General features: G+C 35.9%; 1 protein-coding gene across 2 annotated transcripts in view; it reads left to right on the top strand.

Annotated features, from left to right (window-relative positions):
* LOC148954055 (6-phosphogluconate dehydrogenase, decarboxylating-like) overlaps positions 1 to 20,944 on the top strand; it is a 66,782-nt gene that overhangs the window by 37,428 nt on the left and 8,410 nt on the right. For both annotated transcript variants that reach the window (XM_089085770.1, XM_089085769.1), the window contains exons 3-6: positions 6,561 to 6,737; positions 10,645 to 10,726; positions 15,968 to 16,200; positions 20,709 to 20,842. In XM_089085770.1, the coding sequence (XP_088941896.1) occupies positions 6,561 to 6,737; positions 10,645 to 10,726; positions 15,968 to 16,200; positions 20,709 to 20,842 (626 nt within the window). The remainder of the gene's footprint in view (positions 1 to 6,560; positions 6,738 to 10,644; positions 10,727 to 15,967; positions 16,201 to 20,708; positions 20,843 to 20,944) is intronic.

The raw sequence follows: 20,944 nt of genomic DNA, 5'->3' as shown, positions 1-20,944 counted from the left end.
CCGTTGCTTCTCCCCTCCAGCAAAGTAATAGAGCAAGGAAAAATTAAATTTTGAAAATAAGCCCATAGCCTATTGCAATTAGCTTTAAAAAGTAAATTAGCTCGAACTTGAGAGTAGTTGTCCAGTTTTTGAAAATAGTGGTTCTGGTGGTATTCTATTGTGAATAATTTCACAGGATTGTTGCGTAAATGAGAGTCGCGGTTCCGTGGGGAGGAAAGTGTCCGTGGAAAAATTTACACGGGGAGTATTTACCAGAATTCATAATTCGGAATTCTTTTTAGCCTGTTTGTCTTACTTTCTCTATGGCTACTCAATTTTATGTGCAGAGGCAGTATTTTAGGGGGATTTTTCCACGGGAAAAATTTTCCGTGGGAGGAACTTTCCATTGTAGGAGGGATTCTCCAAGGGCAGTTTTTTCAACGGAAAGGGGATTTCCGACATGATTTGAAAAACGATGAAAGTAGGGAGAATTCTCCGAGGGTAGTGTCTGCAGGGAATTTCGAGTGAGGAGGGCACTGTCCGGGAGTATTTGTGTGGGGGGGGATTTTCCACAGATTTCTTGGCATTATTTAAAAAACGGTCTGAAATTAAATTTAGATAAACAGGTTTTTTCAACCGAAAGTAAGGAGCATCATTAAAACTTAGAAAAATACATAGAAATTATTCCGCATATGAGGGGGCTGCCCCCTGCTAATCCTTCAATCTTTACGCTGAAGTTTGACTTTTTGTCCTAATCATTAAGAATGACTCCTGAAACGCAATGGCCGTTCAATTGGAATAAAGAGCTTTTTTAAATTACTAAAAAACTTTAGCGTAATGAGTGAGGAATTGAGGAGGGGGCAGCCCCCCCACATATACGGAGTAATTTCTATTTGCTTCAAGGTTTAATATTGCTCCTTACTTTCAGTTCAAAGATATCCTTTTTTTATTAAATTCAACGAAGGCTGCATATCTTCACCTTGTTTAGTGTTTTACCGATAAAGGAACGGCCGTCTATGAATGGGGAATTAAGCAGTTTCCTTGAAGAATGCGGAAGTTGAACGTGCAATATATACATATATATATATATATATATATATATATATATATATATATATATATATATATATATATATATATATATATATATATATATACAGATATGTATGTATATAAAGAGAGAGACGTGATTTTTTACACAGGGAAAATGCAATAATGACTTCAGACCCATTGCTTAGGCTAATGGCAAGGGCGGATCCAGGATTTTTTTCGTGGGGGGGGGGGTTACTAATTTTTTACTCAGTTTTCGACTAATTTTACTGATTTTTACCTAGGTTTTACTAATTTTCGACTTATTTTCGACTCGGTAAAAAATTTTGGGGGGGGGGTTCAAACTGGGTAACCCCCCCCCCCCTGGATACGGCCTTGGCTAATGGTATAAAAAACAGAAAATAAGGAGGTTGCTCACCCTACAATCAAATAGTGCTAGGATGAGATAAATATTTTATTCTAAGGAATAAGATAAATTAGTCAAAAATATGTTTAGATCAATTGAGGGAAGGTGCAGTGGCGTTACTTGCGGTGCAAGGGGGACGGCTGTCGCTGGGTGCAGTCTCGTAGTGGTGCCAAGCTGATGTGTTTTTTTGCCATTATTATGATCTAATTATGTAGCTTGGTACTGGTGCATTATACCTAACACACGAAAGAAGTCAAGTTTGGCTAATGCTAATGAAATAAAATACAATAGGATGATTATATAATAGTTTAGAAACAAATTTGGGCTATACATTTGTACATTAGGGGGGGGGGGGTAAAGCATAGCATAAAAACAACAGTTTAAATATTGCAAATTCAATGAGAAACCACGCTTTGCGATCAATTTAGATAGCAAATACCCGTTTAACGGGTCTCCATGTCTGCATTCCTTGGACAGTCTATAGCGCTGTGTTAGGTATAATGCACCAGTACTTATAGCGGTAGTGGGGTGGGTGGTGGGGGGCAAAAACGACATTGTCCCCGGCTGCTGAAAACTCGAGCTACGCCTTTGGGAATGTGAAGGGGAAAAGCAGCAAATTTCTAGATAATTCTGCTTCATAGTCCATAAATGGTTGAAATTAAGCTGGCATTTGATAATTTGCCAGTATGTTTTAAGGAAGTTTTCATATCTTTAAATGCTTTGAATCCATGGGTATATATTTATGTCTTATTCTTTTAAGGTTTAGCACCTTAAATGTTGGTATTTAAAGCCTTAGGGAAGGGAGGGACATGCCATCACCGTACCTCTTTTTTAATGATGTCATTTGTCTGCTCTTGATTGATTGTACGAATCACTAGACTGGAAGGGATTTAATTGGAAGAGTGAAGCTAGGTTTTTGAATTGCTGTACTGCACACAAAAGAAATAGTATTTTTACCTAATTAGTTGGACTTGCACGATTGGTTGGTCTTTGAACAAAAGTTCAAAGCAACAGCTTGGAAAAACGGTCTTTTTTCTTAAAAGAAAAAAAGACTATCAATTAAGAAAAAATAAAAAAAAATTTACCGATGAATCTAGTCAAGTAATCATTTTGACAATTAAAGTCAATAACGATAAAAATAATACTCTTCATGTGTTTACTTTTTATTTTAAATACGCTAGCACTCTATCATGTACTAATAAGTTGGTAATGATAATAAAAGCATATTTTAATTAAGCTTCTTAATCACGAGAATACAATTGTTGGAATTCAATTCCCACGCAAATATCTTTGGGGGTGTTAGGCCGCAAAGTGGGGTGGGTATGTCTTTTAGTTTTGCTGTTATTGATGGTAACGGTATTAATTTACTTATGTTTATACATTGTTAAAGATATTCCCCAAAAATGGGTAGTATTTTCCAGAAATTATAAAAGAACCTTTTCGCCATCAAGAACCTAACAATTGTTTAGAAGCCGATTGGACTATTTCCATGTTAAAATTCACCTAAGAATATCCTTCACACTCAAGTACATGAGTAATGCGGGGCTTTCATGGCGTCAATAAAGTTAATAAAGCTGTCCATAAAGTTAATAAACCGTTTTCCTTGCATAACTTTGTTAACTTTATTGCTGTCGGAATAAAATTGAACTTTGTTCAACCTTTTCAAGAAATTCCGCAGAGTCCAGTCAATAGCAAAAGACTTGTGGGAAATATCAAATAAACTACACAAAAAAAGTGTACACATATATAATAGTGTATACTTGTTTATATATTTTGCTTGGTAAAAAAAGTACTATCCCATTATGCGGGCCTCTCTAAAAAGTCAAGTATGGTTAATGCTAATGAAATAAAATAGAATAGGATGAATGTATAATAGTTTAGAAACAAATTTGGGCTATATATTTGCACATTAGGGGGGTTGGGGGGGGGGTGGGGGGTAAAGTATTGCATATATTAAATACGTAACCTAACCTAGGTACCTCCCCCCCAAACCCCAAAAAACACAGTTTAATATCGTATACGCAATGAAAACCTTGCCATCATTGCCTACTCTATAACAGTTAAGACGTCAAAAACGGATTTTATCATTGCCTACTCTGTAGTTATTAACCCGAGAGGCCTGCATAATGGGATAGTACAAAAAAAGGTTAGACAAAAGTGTGCGTGTAACTGAACCCCAAGTAACTGAACCCCTGTAACTGAACCCCCGTGTAACTGAACCACCTTGTAACTGAACCCCCGTATAACCGAACCACCGTGCGACTGAACCCCTGTGCAACTTAACCCCCGTGCAACTGAAGCCCGTTTACCTGAACCCTCGTGCAACTCAACCACCGCACTTACATTGGGTAAAGCACAATAGGGTTATGATTTATGAACCATAGTTATTTAACTATGGTATAGTTATTTAACCTTTAAACTGTTTTAAATAAAATGACTGTCCCAAAATTTAGATCCGATGTATTTAGGGGAAAAATAGGGTGGGGTGGAAGCCCTCCCGATCACTTTTAACTCTGAAAAAGTGCACTGGAAATTTTAATTTCCAATCGAGTGAGCCCCCCCCCCCCCTCTCCCCAAAGTTCATACAAAAATTTTTCTACAAAAACCTTATGTATTAGCAATGAGCAACTAGCTTAACTTACAGCCCTTGCCCCAGATGCTTCTGGTGGGGTCGTTAACCCCAAATGCATGGCTATTTGATCTTCAGACTATTTTGAACAAAATGTTAATTTTTTTTTGATCGGATGTATTTGGGGGGGGGGATGTCGGTTAAGAGGGAAAGGCTGATTGTCCTGTGATTACCTTGATTCTTCGAAATTGAACTTGAACTTTCAATTTCCAATCGAATGAGCCTCCTTCAAAGTTTTATAAAAACCCTTCTATAAAAACCTTAAATTTGAACAATTGGTAACTTGCAATAACATAGAGATTGCTGATACAGGTGTATCAGCAATTTTTTTTGGAACAGCTTAGCGTATCAAGATGAAACTTCTGGGGCATCTACCTGCTACTACTGCTATTAATACTGCTATTACTACTACTAATTCAACACTATTATTACTTCTACTGCTCCTACTACGACCTCTGCTACTATTAAACTAGCATTATTAAGACTACGCATATCAAGTTGAAAATTTGACAGAATGAGGTATATGAGGTGGAACTTGAACTAAATCAAAAGACACTATGTGCATGCAGATTTTCAAAATTGCGTATCTCGAAAAGGGGATTTTTGTATTAAGTTGGAACTTTCAGAGAGTGCTTAAAGGGAAAGTCAATTCATCAAAAGGAAATATATGCACGCTCAGGCCTGGATTTACCACTAGGTCCCTAAGCCCGGACCTAGAGGCGCATAATGCTAGCGGGAGCAATAAATTATTACTGAGTAATTTTTTCCTGACAAAAACTGGACTGATGTGGTTTATCGTCGCCAGGTGCACTCTGCCGCCACGCTGCCTATTCACCGAAAAGTGAGTTTAAAACAACACAGGAATTCCGTGGTAACTTATAAACTGTCAGATTTCTCCCAAGAATGGTAGCTGAGAGTTCGGTATTACCCCTCTCTTTCATCTTTTTTCGCTCATCAGTTGTGTTCTGTTAACACACAGTTACATGGTTACGTGGTTACACACAGTTACAGTTACGTGGGGGTTCAGTTACATGGGGGTTTAGTTAAATGGGGCTGAGTTGCACGAGGGTCCAGTTAAAGGGGGTCCAGTAGCACGAGGGTTCAGTTGCACGGGGTTCAGTTGCAAGGGGGTTCAGTTATACGGGGCTTGAGTTGCATGGGGGTTCAGTTACACGGGGGTTGAGTTGCACGAGGGTTCAGTTGCACGAGGGTTCAGTTGCACGAGGATTCAGTTGCACGGGGGTTCAGTTGCACGGGGGTTCAGTTGCACGGGGGTTCAGTTGCACGGGGGTTCGGTTATACGGGGGTTTAGTTGCAGGGGTTCAGTTGCTTGGGGTTCAGTTACAATAGAAGCATGTCCAATTAATTCATCTATTTGCTATGAAAAATTGCTGTGAACTCAAAAAGGTGAAGTTCTTGTGTGAGCGGGACTAAGTTTGTGGTGCACAATTTTATCAAAAACTTAATAAACTTTGATGACGCCTTGGGAGCCCTGCCTAACACCACACAACTGTTGACATACGTTCATCTGACGATTGGTGCGTGGAAATCAGTATAATTATTAAATTATCTTTTTGAACATTATCTGCTTTTTTTTGAATCGTTGAAGAATCTCGTTGTTTCTTTCTTCAAGATCAAACAGTTCACTGTACAGAAACAAGTATTAATCAGTTGCAGATTGAAGTTTCAAAGGATATGTTGAAAAGATGGTTCTAGTAAGTTTTCAACGAGCACAGATTAAAAATGAAAATGTTACGATTTAGAAACTTCACCATTTGGTACATCAATCTAACTGAAGATAATGCATCATGGTCGCCGGCGTAGGGGCAATCATGCCCATACACGGGAATGGCCATTTAAATTTGATTCGGAATTGATAACTATTATTTTGAGTAATCTTAATGATAATTTTGTTTAAAACCAAGAGGAATTAGCGCACCGTGTTTAGATTTTGGACAGTCGTCACTTAAGCAGACTAGGGAATCAATAAGAATTATTCAGAACAAAAATTCCTCCGAGGTTAGAAACGGGCGTATTATCTGTATTGCTCCTATTGCTAACTAATGATTAAAGCCCATACATCCTCAAGGAAGGTAATCCTAGCACTTGAAAGCAGAAGAATTGGATTAGGCATACGGTTCCAAAGAAATTTATATACTTCAAGACCCTCAGACTTAGTTTATTCGGTAATAATCTTTCCGCTCCCATAGACTTCTTGTCCCCATCTAGATATTTAAAAATATATTTTAACAACCCCCCCCCCCCCAATTATTTTTTCGTAGATTGACTTCACTACTCTTGGTCATTTTCTATTGTTTATTTTTGTATTATTATATGGTATTTTGATTTGTTTGACTGCTTGTGTACTTTTTTGCACTTTTTGTTGATAGTTTGTTTAAAAAAAAAATTGTAGTTTTAGAGTTAGTGACGCGTAGTTGTTTCCCCGTACATGTGTTATTACTCTATTCTAAAACCTGCAAAATCTTTGTATTCCAGAGCATTGCGGCTAAAGCCGACGGTGAACCATGTTGTGATTGGGTTGGTGATGGAGGAGCTGGTCATTTTGTGAAGATGGTTCATAATGGTATTGAATACGGTGATATGCAGCTCATATGCGAAGCTTATTCATTGTTGAAAGACGCACTGCGAATGAATCAAGAGGAAATGAGTAAAGTATGAGAAAATAATCATTTGAAAGTATTTATGTTTATTTTTATTGATTTCAGAGGGATGGACATTGGTAATGGCTCTTGTGGAAACGGAAGAAAAGTCTTCCAGTCTATTTCTTGTTTTGTATTCACTTTGGTATTCTATCTATTTCCTTTTTAGACGTTTTTTACTGTTTTTTAATTAATTCACTCCCTTTACTACTGGCTGACAATAGGCTACTAATTGAACTTGAAAAAAAATGGGGAGAATAGATTGTCGGTAGTTTGTTTGCCTATTCAATCAATCGATATCTATATTGCCCCAAAAAACAAGGGTTTAATATGGAGTAGATAAGAAGACAACAGAAACAAAATAAAGAAAAACATACTCACAAAGAAAACTACACTACCAAGAATAGATTCAAATATTTCTACTAACACATAGCAGGATGGAGGCTGTTTGTCCTATCAAGCCTAGAAGAATAACGACCACGACGCTGCTCGGCCGCGGTTAGTGGCTCAGTTAACCCGTAGGCTGACACTAGTCTTTTGTTTCTTGCCCATAGGGGTATACACAAGAGATATTTCGCAAAACGAAAATATACGGATCTAATAGTCGTTTTATCAGTAGCTGTAAACATATTCCGAAATGGGGTCAATGGGAGGACATGAGGCATCGCAAACAGTGTTTCCATTATAGGGATTTTCCCCGTATAATGGGGATTTTCAGGTCTGTTAGGGGCAAACTTTTTCATTAAGAGATTTGGGGGTTTTTAGGGATTTTTACAAGTCTTCTGGATTTTTTAAGGGGTATTTTTTAAGGAGTTTTTTTTCTAAATTTAGTGATTTTTCACGATATAACGCATAGATTCATTTTTCAATCAAATAAATCATACAGGAAGCTAACTAATAAAAAAAGGAAAATAGTGGTCCATTACACATCCCAATATGTGCCAAATTAGCAATTATGCAAATATACTGCCTTTGAAACTTCCGATATGTTCTATACTTCCTATTTCATAACATTTGCTCAGGTCAATTTATTTTCTTCATATTTAAGGTTTTTTACTCTCTAATATCTATCAGTTCCAAAAGAGATTTCATTGGAGTCATTGGAAAAAAGAAGGTAGGTATACAATAAATATAATTTTCTGAATGAAAACGAAATCATCGAAAAAGAAAATAATGCTTGGTGCTTTTCATAATAAGATTTGAAATATAACTAGATAGGTTAAATCAGTTATAGTTTGATTAATTAAGTTGGTAGGAAGCACAGTTTATATAATTATCCAGTATGATCTTTCCCTATCTCACCCATTATAAAAACCCGGACCAAGGTGCGAGTGCTCCAGAGAACGTTTTTGCAGATAGAAACATAGGCGGCATCAGATCTATTCACGGGTAGACAGGTCGGACTGTGATATAATCGGAAACAAGTGGAAACCCGCTATTACGAATAATGCACTTTGTTGGAAACAATCGGAAACAGACTAACCCGCTAATACAGAAAGAAGCAGGAGGAGCTTTTTGTTCGCACCGAGAACGAAGACCAGAAATGATCTGCGATAAGCTTACTGGATAATTATATGAACTGTGGTAGGAAGACACGGACATCGGTACATCGGTAGAAACGAAAGAGATGTCTTTCACTTTGCTTCTTGTTTTGTATTCACTTGGGTATTCTATCTTTTTCCTTTTAGACTTTATTTACTTTTGTTTAATTAATTCAGTCCCTTTACTACTGACTGACAATAGGCTACTAATTGAACCTGAAAAAAAGAGGGGAGACTAGATTGCCAAACGGTAGTTTGTTTGCCTATTATGCAAAGAAAAAAGAAGTACCATTATCGTCTGTGAATGTGATTAGTGCTTGTGAGGTTTTCAATGATCTTGTCCGCTAATTATTTTTTTTCTCATTCTTTTTTTTCCAATTAGTTGAGCCTTTTAATCAAACAAGAAAGTATAAAGTTTGTCAAACACACTTGAGAGGGATGTTTAAAGTTAGTCAAACCATCTGTCATGTCCAAAAAAGTGTTGAATGAACTTTATCAGTTTCCATTGACAAAATAAATTTCTATGTGGATTTTTATCCCTGATATTGTTTCAAACTGTTAGTGGTAACGAACTGTAAGCAAGGAGCGACCCAGCTCAATAGTAACCGAAACGATAAAAACGGAATTTTGATACCAGTAGATACATAAAAAAATCAGATTTTTATGCTGATTTCAAATATATAAGTTTTAGCAAGTTTAGTCTAACCCATCGAAAGTTACGAGCCTGGTTTTGAAAAAAGGAGGAACACCCCCTAAAAGTGATATAATCTTGATAAAAATCAAACCATCAAATTCAGCGTATCAGAAGACCCTACTGTAGAGGTTTCAAGCTCCTATCTGCAAAAATGTGGAATTTTGTATTTTTTGCCAGAAGAAAGATCATCGTTGTTTTTTTTTTTTTTTTTTTTTTTTTTTTTTTTTTTCCAGGGGTGATCGTATCGACCCAGTGGTCCTAGAATATCGTGGGAGGGCTCATTCGAACGGAAATTTAAAGTATCTATTGTCCTTTTTAAGTGACCAAAAAAATGGAGGGCAACTAGGCCCCCTCCCACGCACATTTTTCCCCCAAGTCACCCGATAAAAATTTTGAGATGGCCATTTTGTTCAGCATAGTCGAACATTTAATAAATATGTCTGAGGATGACTTAATCCCTCACAGTTCCCAGGGGAAGGACTTCAAGCTATGAAATTTGCCCCTTGTTTACATATAGTATTGGTTATTGGGAAGTATACAGACTTTTTCAGGAAGGATTTTTTCTGGTTTGGGGGGGGGTCGGAGGAGGGGGTCACATGGAAGTATGTTTTTAGGGACATTTCTATGAAGGGGACGCCGGAGTTCCCAGTATTATTTAAAAAACGATCAGAAATTAAATAAAAAAACAAGTTTTTTCAACTGAAAGTAAGGAGCAACATTAAAACTTGAAACGAACAAAAATTAGCCTATTACGTATATGAGTGGGTTCGCCTCATAGTCAAAGTTTTTTTTAGTACTTTAAAAGAGCTATCTATTCTAATTAAACGGCCTTTGTTATTCAGGGGTCATTCTTAAAGAATTGGAACAAAATTCCAACTTTAGCGTAAAGAGTGAGGTATTGACTAGTTGGCGAACCCTCTCATATACGTAATAATTTCTGTTCGTTTTAAATTTTAAGGTTGCTCCTTACTTTCAGTTAAAAAAAACTAGTTTTTTTATTTAATTTCGGTAGACTTCTGTATTGGACTGAGTGATAGTCATACCCGTAATCATGGGTCTAGGCAGCATTAGGCAGCATATTGTCTAGGGGGGGGCAGTCGATAGTGTGATGGAGTTTTATCAACTGCTTTTTCCAAACCATCTGCTTTTTCAGCCATATGTAATGTAAATTTGAAGGTCTAGGGGGGGCAGCTTCCCTCCCTCCCTACGCCCATGCCCGTAATCTGTACCAAATATAGTAATTTTCACCAGACGGCCGCTTATGAATTAGTTTGAATCTCCCGTGTCTTCACCATCACCAACAGTTGAGTTAATAACTAGCAGGGCGATTGGTTATTCTGCGTTCTGGGGAAATTAAAAATAGGTACCTGTAAATACAATCCCCCCTCCCCACCCCAAAAAGTTGTCTGGTCCCCTGCCCCTCATCCTAAACGGGAATGTACTTTTAACTTCTAAGCCCTCTGTAGTATTGACAAGAGCATTATAGAAAACAGCATCATGTTTTTTATCTGTTATGTTTATTACAATAGTTTTTTTTTCGAATTAGGCTTCGAGATTTCAAATTTAGTGCCGTTAATTGATCTCATGCTTGCTGTTTTGTTGTTTGTATTTGGTTATAATTAGAGAAGTACTTTTAAAGCTATTAATTTTTATGCTTCTTTTTATATCCATTTTCTTCTGTTTAGGTGTTTGATGATTGGAACCGGGGTGAATTGGATTCCTTTCTTATTGAAATTTCAAGAAATATTCTCAAATTCAAAGAGAATGGTAAGTTTTCTTTTTGAAACTCTGTAGAATATTTGCATTATTAAAACCGTCGCTTGTAACGACATAAATATTAAAATAGCGGAATAATTATGAAAAAGCTCAGTCTTCTGAGCAGTTGGCTCAGATTCCTGTGTTGTTGTTTTTTTTAAATGCACACACATATATATATATATATATATATATATATATATATATATATATAATATATATATATATATATATATATATATATATATATATATATATATATATATATATATATATATATATATATATATATATATATATATATATATATATATATATATATATATATATATATATATATATATATATATATATATATATATATATATATATATATATATATATATATATATATATACCAATCTACCGTTACCAGTTTTACAGTCTCGTAATTTTGCTGTCAAATTCAACTGCTTTTTGATTCATTAAAAACTTTCTCCAGCATACCAATACTTTGGTGACTAAACCAGAACTTTGTCTTAAATCACTATTCTTTTATACGCGTTTCTAATCTTTACAACTCAACGGCAAACTTCCCAAGGCCTGAGAAGTACTCTATTTTTGTCTCGGATCAACTCACCTATCATCCTTGTAATCCAAATAATATCCAAACTTCTCCACTCTGTTAGTAAGATCAGATCTGAGTCCTTTAATTTGATATCACCGCGCTTTGAATACACCACCTGAGTTTTCTGGAAAATGTCACTTGTTCGACACCTCTAAAAATATAGTTAAAAATTTGCTTGTTGTTTCGTGATCTCTTTTCTTTGCATGCTAAGCTTAGGACATTTCCAATATTTTCACGTAATTTACTTTTTTTTCATGTGTCAATAAGTAAACGATCCTGTAGGAAATAAAATTCATTCTTGAAAATCTAAAACATCAAGAATGCACTGACGCAAAATTTATGGGAAAACAAACGGATCAACGATTATGTGTAATGTGAACGCCAGAAACTAATTGATCTGCTATACGGAGTCTTGTTCTTCTTATTCTGGTTACACTCAGCATCTTGAAAGACTAAATATTTAAAATTGCATATTTAAACGAATAATTATTTAGTGACTATTCATTGGGCTGTGAAGGGGGTGTTAAAAATTAAATTGGTTGGGGTCCATGTGAAAAAAAAAGAGTTGCTGGGTTCCCTTTGCCTTTTCATGGGGCTCACTAGAAACGTATTCGAAATTTGAATTTAAAAACATACATAGCTTTTAATGTTTATGTTCTACTTTAAAATTGAAGCAGAGTTTGTTTTAAGAAATTCCAAATATTCTCAAGTCAAAAGTCAAACTGTTAGTTCAGTTAATCGATGGTTTGTATCTAATTATTTAGTACCGAATTTTAAGAAGACTGAATTTATGGTTTTTGGTCATTCAAAACGTGCTACTAAAAAAATTTCATGTCAGGAGCTTCAAGTTGGTGAGCATAAAATACGTAGAGTTCAATCATATCGTTATTTAGGAGTTTTTATTGATCCCCTTTTGTCATTTCAAACTCATATTGATTATTTAAGGGTGAAATTTTCGCAAAATATTGGGTCTATGTATCGTTTGCAACATGTTTTTCCATTTTCAATTTTAAAAATAATTTATCATTCTTTGATTGCTCCTTATTTAAATTATTGCACAATTATTTATTTAAATACTTTTTGGATGCATATAAAACCCCTACAGATCCTTCAAAATAAAGCAGTGAGAATACTTGGAAATTTTTTACATCGTCCATCAAAACTTAGAGATGCATCGGAAAATGAAACATTATTTCTTTTCTTGAATTTATTAGATCTGAAACACATAAGAGAACTTAATATATCAATATGGCATTTTAAAATACATGATCCTAGTAGTTATTTTTATGAAAAATCTCTGTTGATTCTGCCCCCTCCTTCGGCTCATAGGTGTTCTGGAACATATCGAATTCCCTTTGTTAATTGTGAAAGATCTAGATTTTCAATTAGATACCAAATACCATTTATTTCAAATAAATATAAGCTGAAAGATAGAATTCAAATTGAGTCATTTCGGCAAATATCAGTTCTAAGGAAGAAAATATTAAAATTATGTATTGACCTGTGATGTTGGAATATAAATTTTTTTATTATTATTATTTTTTTTTTTTTTTTATATTTGTTACCCATGTTGGGATAGCCTTCCGTGCCTCACTTGTCCAGCGTTTGTTTTCTTTATGTTTGTTATGTTTTTTGTTTTTTTCTTGAACCAGGTTTTTTTTCTTTCTCTCTTTTGTTATGATGAGAAAATGTTTTTTTTTGTTTTGTTTTTTTTAATTTTTTTTATTATTAATACCCAATTTTACGAGCTTTGCTCTCTGTTGGGGGTATATGTTGTTTGTTATGTTGAATTAATCAAATAAACAGTAAACAGTAAAAGTTAAAAAGCTTTAAAGTTTTGTGCTTTTTCTTCTTTTTTTTCTTTTTTTTTGCAACATTAAAGAAGAAAGCGTTAGACCTTAAATCTGTCTGTGCCTTCAGAGCCACCCAGGGCATCAAGAAGGTGCCGCCGATCTTCCCGCAAATTTCCTGCTGCCAGTATATCTTCCAACTGAGGCTGGATTGAGGTGTTTATGTTTCGCACATCTGTCTGGTACGTTCGATTAATGGTGTTTCTGGTTCTGCCTCTATGGCGTGCACTCGATGGTTGCCAGGGGAGCACTGCATATGGTAGTTAGGGATTGTCCATATGTAAAAATATACTTCTCTTTTCTTGTAGAATCCGAATGTTTATTACTGTTGGAGCTGCCATTTGGAATTTAGAAGCCAATGGTAGCACCCCGTCAATAGAGTGCCAAGACACCGCCTAGATTATGTTTTTAATTGTTACCAAAAGACTTGTGAATGTTGACTTGGAGAAACGCCAATTTTTTCAAAAAGTTTTATTGGCTTTGATTGGCAGCATCTTTGACCATCTTATCTTATCAAATTCGCCTCAAGTTTTCAAAGGGAAATGAAATTACAAAAATATTTGTTCTGTGGTCTTAGTTTGTGCATAAGAAATGAAGTTATTGCTCTAAAGAAATGAAGCTACGGTTGTCTTCGGCTGTTTTAGCCCTTTAAGCAGTTTTTCTAATGAGTTACATGCTTTTTGTATCATGCAGACAATTCTCTAATTTTCTTTATTGTCTAATTTTCTTTAGATACTTAAAATGGTATAATGTAACTTTTTTCTTCAGTTTCAAATGTGTTAAATCTTTTTTTACGTTTTTTATAAGGAACTTATTGAATATTGAACATAGCTCTCGGGTCTTGTGTATAATTTTTAGTCGAAATATACTGGGTATCTCAAAACTATATGCACAAGTAAAGCTCCTTTAGTAACTTATCCACATTTTTACTACAGAAATCAGGTGGGGCGACTTAATAACTACTCCTTTGATGACTTGCTCACTTTACTTTCTGGTGGAACCAGGCCTTGCCTTCGGCTTCCCTTGCAACAAACTAATTAAGCCTTCGATAAATGGTCATATCCCTAAGGAATCTTGCCCTCTGTCTTTGCTTTGTGGCCTGCAGCGTTTCATTAGTTAGCCACGATTTCTTCAGAAAACTTCTCTTGCTAAGCAGCAGTTGTGCTGCTTTGCTCCTCTACGATTTAAAATACTTCCCGGCATCTTCGCTGCTACTAAATGTGCCTAGAAGCTCCATGCGATTTGATACCTCAATACTGTACTTCAGGTGATTATTTGCCTCCTCAAGTTTTCCATTGTCTGCAGTGACTGGCCTTCTTTCCGATCGTTGTGCTTGGAGGCGAACCTGGCCTTTGGCAGACACAAGCCTGTGATATGAATTTTTGAGTTCTGCTGGTATATAAGTTCTGCAGTTCTTCAGCGGTGATGTCCAGTCTTTAGAGGTAACGATTTAGTCAATCATCTTCCTTGTGCAACCGTTATTACTATACCATTTGCACTGGTGGACAGTTTTGCATTGAAAGTAGATGTTTGCGATAACAAGGTCATGAGGTCAGCGTATTTCAAGCAGGCGACTGGCCATTTTCGCCAAGTGGATCGAGGGGATACAGAACCAATTGTGCAGCGACAAACACCCATATTATCACACACTTTCACGTCGAAGTTACCGAGAAGAGTCGTGAGATATCTGGTAAGAACAGAGTAGAACTCTTCCTTGGTTCTGTCGTCGGAATTGGTGGTCGGTAGATAGTCGCCTTGCCATGCTTGTGTTCAAAGGGATCATCATTAGTCTGTCTGATATTGCTTTATGAAAGAGTAATGCCTCTCTTGTCAGACTAATTAGTGCAAGGCAAACGCAATTGGCCTCGTTTAATTGCGTTGGCCTTCTCATACTCCCTACAGACCATACTCCCTACATACTCCTTCTCATACTCCCTACAGACCAGAGCAAGAACGGTTTTGCCTATTTGCTTTTCTCCGCTTCCGGTAAGACGGATTTCTGTGAGACCGGTAATCGCCGTTCACGATGGCCATTTAAAGTCCCCTTTGGTCCAGAAGGTTTAGTCTGTCAGTCTTCTTGACATTGCAAACATGTCCATTGACACGCGTTGGTCGAGATCTTAAAAGGAAGTCCGAATCCGAGGCTATTTCGGATCCGAGACTTTGCGTAGCACTTGTTTTCAGATTTAGGGTCTCTAGCCCAACAGACCCTAGACCTGGAATCTGATTAGAGCTGGATTAAACATAGAAACTGAGACTTCGTGGATGGGCTCCGCCCGTTTTATGAGGTTGCAGCCATACTGTCTAGTTAGGGGGGACCCCATTTCTAAAGACACGTAGTCAGCAGACAGCGTCTGCATAATTCTAGACGAACTCCATTCACCTCCATAGCGGCATTTCATGTGCTGCTTGAATTTTTTTACTTAAAAGACAATGTTTACGCTATATAACAGAAAAGCAGTTGCTGAGTTGAGAATCAAAAAGCTGAGTCCCAGTTATTGCACAAGACTGTGAAGAAATTTCATGCGATATGTTTCGTAACGATAGTGTTGTCACCGGTGCATGGACCAGTGCAAAATCAGCTGCACTGGAAAGTTTTCTAAATTCTACTACATTTAAGTTTTTGTTATTACCTTGCTATGGTTAAAAAAGATGATTAAATTTGTAGAATAAAAAGAGTTGAGTAGTTTTTGTTTGTTTTTTTATAAATTTAGCTTAATATTGTGAAGTAATAGGGAGGAACTGTGGGTAACCCTGTGAATTATAATCATAAAATACTTCAGTTCATTATTCCAGGTGATTATCTGTTAGAAAAGATTCGTGATTCAGCCGGTCAGAAAGGAACAGGAAAATGGACTGCTATTGCATCCTTAGAATATGGAATTCCAGTTACTCTCATTGGAGAATCCGTTTATGCTCGCTGTTTATCCTCCTTGAAAGATGAACGTGTTGCTGCGTGCAAACTACTTGATGGACCTAGAAGTAAATTTGAAGGCGACAAGGAAGAATTCGTAGAACATGTCCGCAAGGTAATCATTCCAGGAATAACTTAAATAAGTAGTTTTTGTTTGGGAAGCTTTTCCTACATTTTTTTTTCTTTTTTTTTCCACCTTAACGCTAAACTATTTGGAATACAGTCACCATTGCTTAACAATGGCTGTTATTGACATTTTTTTAGTTTCTTCTTCTTCTTCGTCTTTTTTTTCACCTTAACGCTAAACTATTTGGAATACATGTCGCCATTGCTTAGCAATGGCTATTGTTGACATTTTTCTAAAATTCCGTCTTCTTCTTCTTTTTCGTCTTTTTTTTTGAATATTTCTACTTTCGCTCACAGTTGGAGTAGAGCTAAGCAAGCTAAAAGTATAATTCATGATAATCTAAATCGTCGCATATGTCCGGTCGCATAAACTGCTAGTAAAAAAAAAATTGCGACCATGTGAGTGGAATGAGCACGTAAACATGAAGGGAGGCCTGTTTGGCATCGCCACAGTAGACAGAATATAGCAGTATGATCATTCTCTATCTCTCCCATTATACAAACCCGGACAGGGGTGCGAGTGGAAAGAAACAGGCTAAACAAGCTAAGGCAGAATGAGGTGGGAGGAGCTTTTTGTTCACGATGACCAGAAATGATCTGCGATAAGCTTACTGGTATATTCAGAAACAGGCTAAACAAGCTAAGGCAGAAAGAAGTGGGAGGAGCTTTTTGTTCACGATGACCAGAAATGATCTGCGATAAGCTTACTGTCTATAAACTGTGGGCATCGCCCTCCCACTGCCAAAATCTTGATTTATTCTGTAAGTGCTTACTGTTATTTTCAATAGCCCTGATAATCCTCATATTTTTTTTTTTTTTTGAAAGTTTTACTCCTTATTCTGAAATAAATTCCTCTTCGATTTGTGATTGTCCGCACGCCAAAAAGCTTTTTCAGACTAAAATTTCTACAGGCTTCCTAGCATTAAATATATATATATATATATTTGATACCCCTGAATGACACTTTATTGAACACTCGTTGGATTCTTTTTTCTTCCTAGAATGCCTATTCAATTTTTCTCTTTATTAGTCGGTAAGAAATATAGAGATTTAAGACATTTCTTATATAGTCCTTAAAATGACGTTCCCGTTAATTATGTGAAAATAAATAGTTTTGAGTTTTCGAAACAAACTGGTATAACTAATTCTCACCGGTATGTCAATTAAATCATTTTCGACCCCAGTAAATATAAGTGTGATGCACACGGATCTGACACTTGGGAGGGTTGACAGACTTGGAGGACTTTTGTTGCGTTGGATGAGTCAAAGCTAGGGAAAAGGTATACTTTTGGGCCTCGTTTTTGCAAAAGTAGGTTTGTTTAGATTTATTTTCGCAGGTGAGGAATCCCCTCCATATATGCTGGTATAATTGAATATTTAGGCTCATCCTAGAACGAAAGAGCAACTGCAGACGATTAAGGAGATTGGTTAAATATAAACGCTTTAAACCATTCCTTTGGAAATTTTCTCTCTTCATTCTCTTTTTTTTTCTTTTTTTTTAGTTGGAACTCCTGTTAAGGACTAACAGTCGTAATTTCTGCTTAAAGCTTACTTGCGCCTGCGCACAGAGGCTGCCTCCTACCCCTCCTGCATCAATTCCTGTCTCTCAGTTTGAATAATATACTTTTGTTATATGTTTTGAGAATCTTGTGGAATCGACGTAATAATAGGGGGATGTGGAAAATAATAAGGGGAATTTTCCATGCACATCCATAAGCCCAAACAATAGTTTTTGCCAAAAATTATATATTCCAGAAGAAAATTCCCTTGATTATTATCGTTGCCAGTGGTTATATCCCCCACATACCGTTCTTTAATTTCTGCAATCTTTAACATCTACAAGTGTCTGGGTTTTTTTTTCCCATAAATTAGCGCCATTTTTATGACAACATGTTTATTGTTTGCAGTGTAGTAGTATTCATTTTATCCAATTTGTGGTTCTTTGTAGCTATTATTTTTGGCCTTAGAAATTGAAACCCTCAAATTACATAAATATTCTTTTTTAAGTGCTGTTTCTATTTGAAAAACCAATCCAGGAAATGGTTAATGAAACTGATTCACAATTTTCTTTGTTTTTGTTTTTTTGCAAAATGACGAGAGATTGTTGCCGACGAGCCATCATGTTTTTACATGCTCGTTTTACTTTGTATAATAACTCATTTCCCTTTTTTGGCCTATCGGGCCTTTGATATTAGGGATTGGATTTCAATTTTCAGTATTTGAGGTATGAATACTTTGATGGGCTTCTTTACTTTTCATGGAATTAATTTTGGTTCACATATGGTTGACATTCGCTCGTCACAATGACTGACTTGCCAACTTAAGTAATTTCAGTTGATTTATCAGACAATTTATAGAATCGAAAAATTCAACTTTTGAGAATAACAAGGGCAATTTTTCCGGTAATTTTTTCCTACACAGTAGCCATTTACACTATTGTTCAAGTGTTTTTTTTTCTAAAAATAAATAGCAACAGACATTAGAGAGACAACCCTATATGATCAGAATGGCAACTAAAATTGCTCAGCAGTTGTTTCCTGTATGAACTTCGAGTAAGAAAAAAAAAAAAAAGAAAAAAAAAAAAAAAGATAAATCTTGTTGGCAAAGCTTCATCATTAGTTTTTGTTTTTTTTTATTCAGTTTAGATATTCCAGTTTTATTGTAAGTCTTCGATAGTCACTTTCTAAGTTCAGAAATAATTTCTTTCTATTTTCATTACTCCGTAAATTTCAAAAATTATAGAGTTAGGATTAAAAATCAGATTAATAAAAGAATATGTAAGTTTTCCAAAAGTGCAGCAGGGGAGGGAAACGGCCCTGCTCTCTCTCTCTCTCTCTCTCTCTCTCTCTCTCTCTCTCTCTCTCTCTCTCTCTCTCTCTCTCTCTCTCTCTCTCTCTCTCTCTCTCTCTCTCTCTCTCTCTCTCTCTCTCTCTCTCTCTCTCTCTCTCTCTCTCTCTCTCTCTCTCTCTCTCTGTCTCTCTCTCTCTCTCTCTCTCTCTCTCTCTCTCTCTCTCTCTGTCTCTCTCTCTCACTCTCTCTGGATGTCCATATACCTCCCCTTTTGGCTGTCTAAAAAAAATGATTAGTTTTTTTCGCGTTGAACCGTAATGCTTAATTCCTTTGAAATAATGTTTTATTGATATTAAGGTATTTCTTCTATTGATGTAGGGTTTATAGTTTAAACCTGAAACAAGCTAATGAAAAACTAATGATAGATCTTTAACAAAGTTTGGATATTTTATTGATGAGTTAATCTTTCCTTTTGGAAAGTATAAAAATACTTGTGAACTTAGACTTTCATATCCCCACTTAGAAAGGTATAATAACAGAGACCAGCCCTAACTAAAATTGACACTTTGTATATCTTTTGAGGTATAAAAATTCGGACCAAAAATATTACGGATAAGTTGAGTCACTTGGTTTTCCCGCAAAGAATAGAGCAAACCAAAAAAAACTGTTGGGAAAGAAAAATAAAACTATCGAAGTAAAATCTTATGTAGAAAATGAACTAATGTATTTACCCATGAAAATTTATTTAAGACAGCATATTCACTGTATGTGTCTATAATATCTATCGGGAAGGAGTTTTACCAGCAGAGGGATATGAAATGGAAAAACAAATTTGGGCCAACTTTTCCTATTTTTTTCTAAGGGTTTTTTTAGACCAATCTTTTTTTGGAGGGGGGGGGGTGGGCTGATAAAGCTGTGTTGTAATAATTATTATAATGGTAAATAATAAACGTAATGCATTTTTCCCTTTATTTCATTCCGTCAAGCTCCTATTTTTTAATATTTTCTTATTACCTCTTCCCCCTCCCCCCTTTTAGAACGTAATGTCTTCACTTCTAACCCCATCGTTACAAAGTCAAGATATCTACTTGGCCTTTTTTTTATATCTAATATCAAGGAACACGACGGTTCTGACGAATTTACTGCCGTATTTGTGTAGGATAAGTGACTGTTGAGTCAGGTTTTACAGGTTGAAATATATGTAACTAACTGGGAAATAAAAATTGGACGTGTATGTTGTTTGGACCAATAGCTTATTTTATTTTGTTAATTGGTCTACAATTGAGTATTTTAAACCTAGATACATACATATCAAATCTTTGAGAGAGGTGGATACAATATTTTAAATGGAGGAAGATGTGTGTTGCCTCAATTAAAGTATTTCACACCCTAATCAGTCAAATTTTACTGGTGGAACTCTCCCCTGGCTCTCAGATGCGTAGATACGCCAAAAATTACCCCCCTCTCCCACCCCCCAAAAAGAAGAAATTAATAGGAGGTTGCAGGATGGGAGATAACCTCTTGCTGGCTGCTAATTCAAATTTTTGTGATCAAATACATATATTGACAGGTATCCAACACATTGTTTGACTGTATAAATTCAAAAGACAGTATTTTAAAATATGAATTTCTATGTCGTCAATAAATGTTTGATAACACATTCAAGGTCTGTTGATTGATTATGAAATATGTTATTTGTGTTGACAGGCTCTTTACGCATCAAAGATTGTTTCGTACGCTCAAGGGTTTATGCTACTCCGAGAAGCAGCAAAGGTATTCAACTGGAACCTGAACTATGGTGGTATTGCACTCATGTGGCGTGGCGGCTGCATCATTAGGAGGTAACACGAGTTTTTATGTAATTGACCTTTGTGAAAAGTAAATCGTTGAACTCTAAATTTGAGTACTGTATTCGTAATTTCTTTATTTTGTCATCCGTGTGA

This window comes from Artemia sp. Qi Xiang Cuo, chromosome 3 (assembly GCF_049724085.1).
Source record: "Artemia sp. Qi Xiang Cuo chromosome 3, ASM4972408v1, whole genome shotgun sequence".
Classification (NCBI taxonomy): domain Eukaryota; kingdom Metazoa; phylum Arthropoda; class Branchiopoda; order Anostraca; family Artemiidae; genus Artemia; species Artemia sp. Qi Xiang Cuo.
Note: the sequence above shows the minus strand (reverse complement) of the source record. Positions and strands in the feature narration are given on the sequence as shown.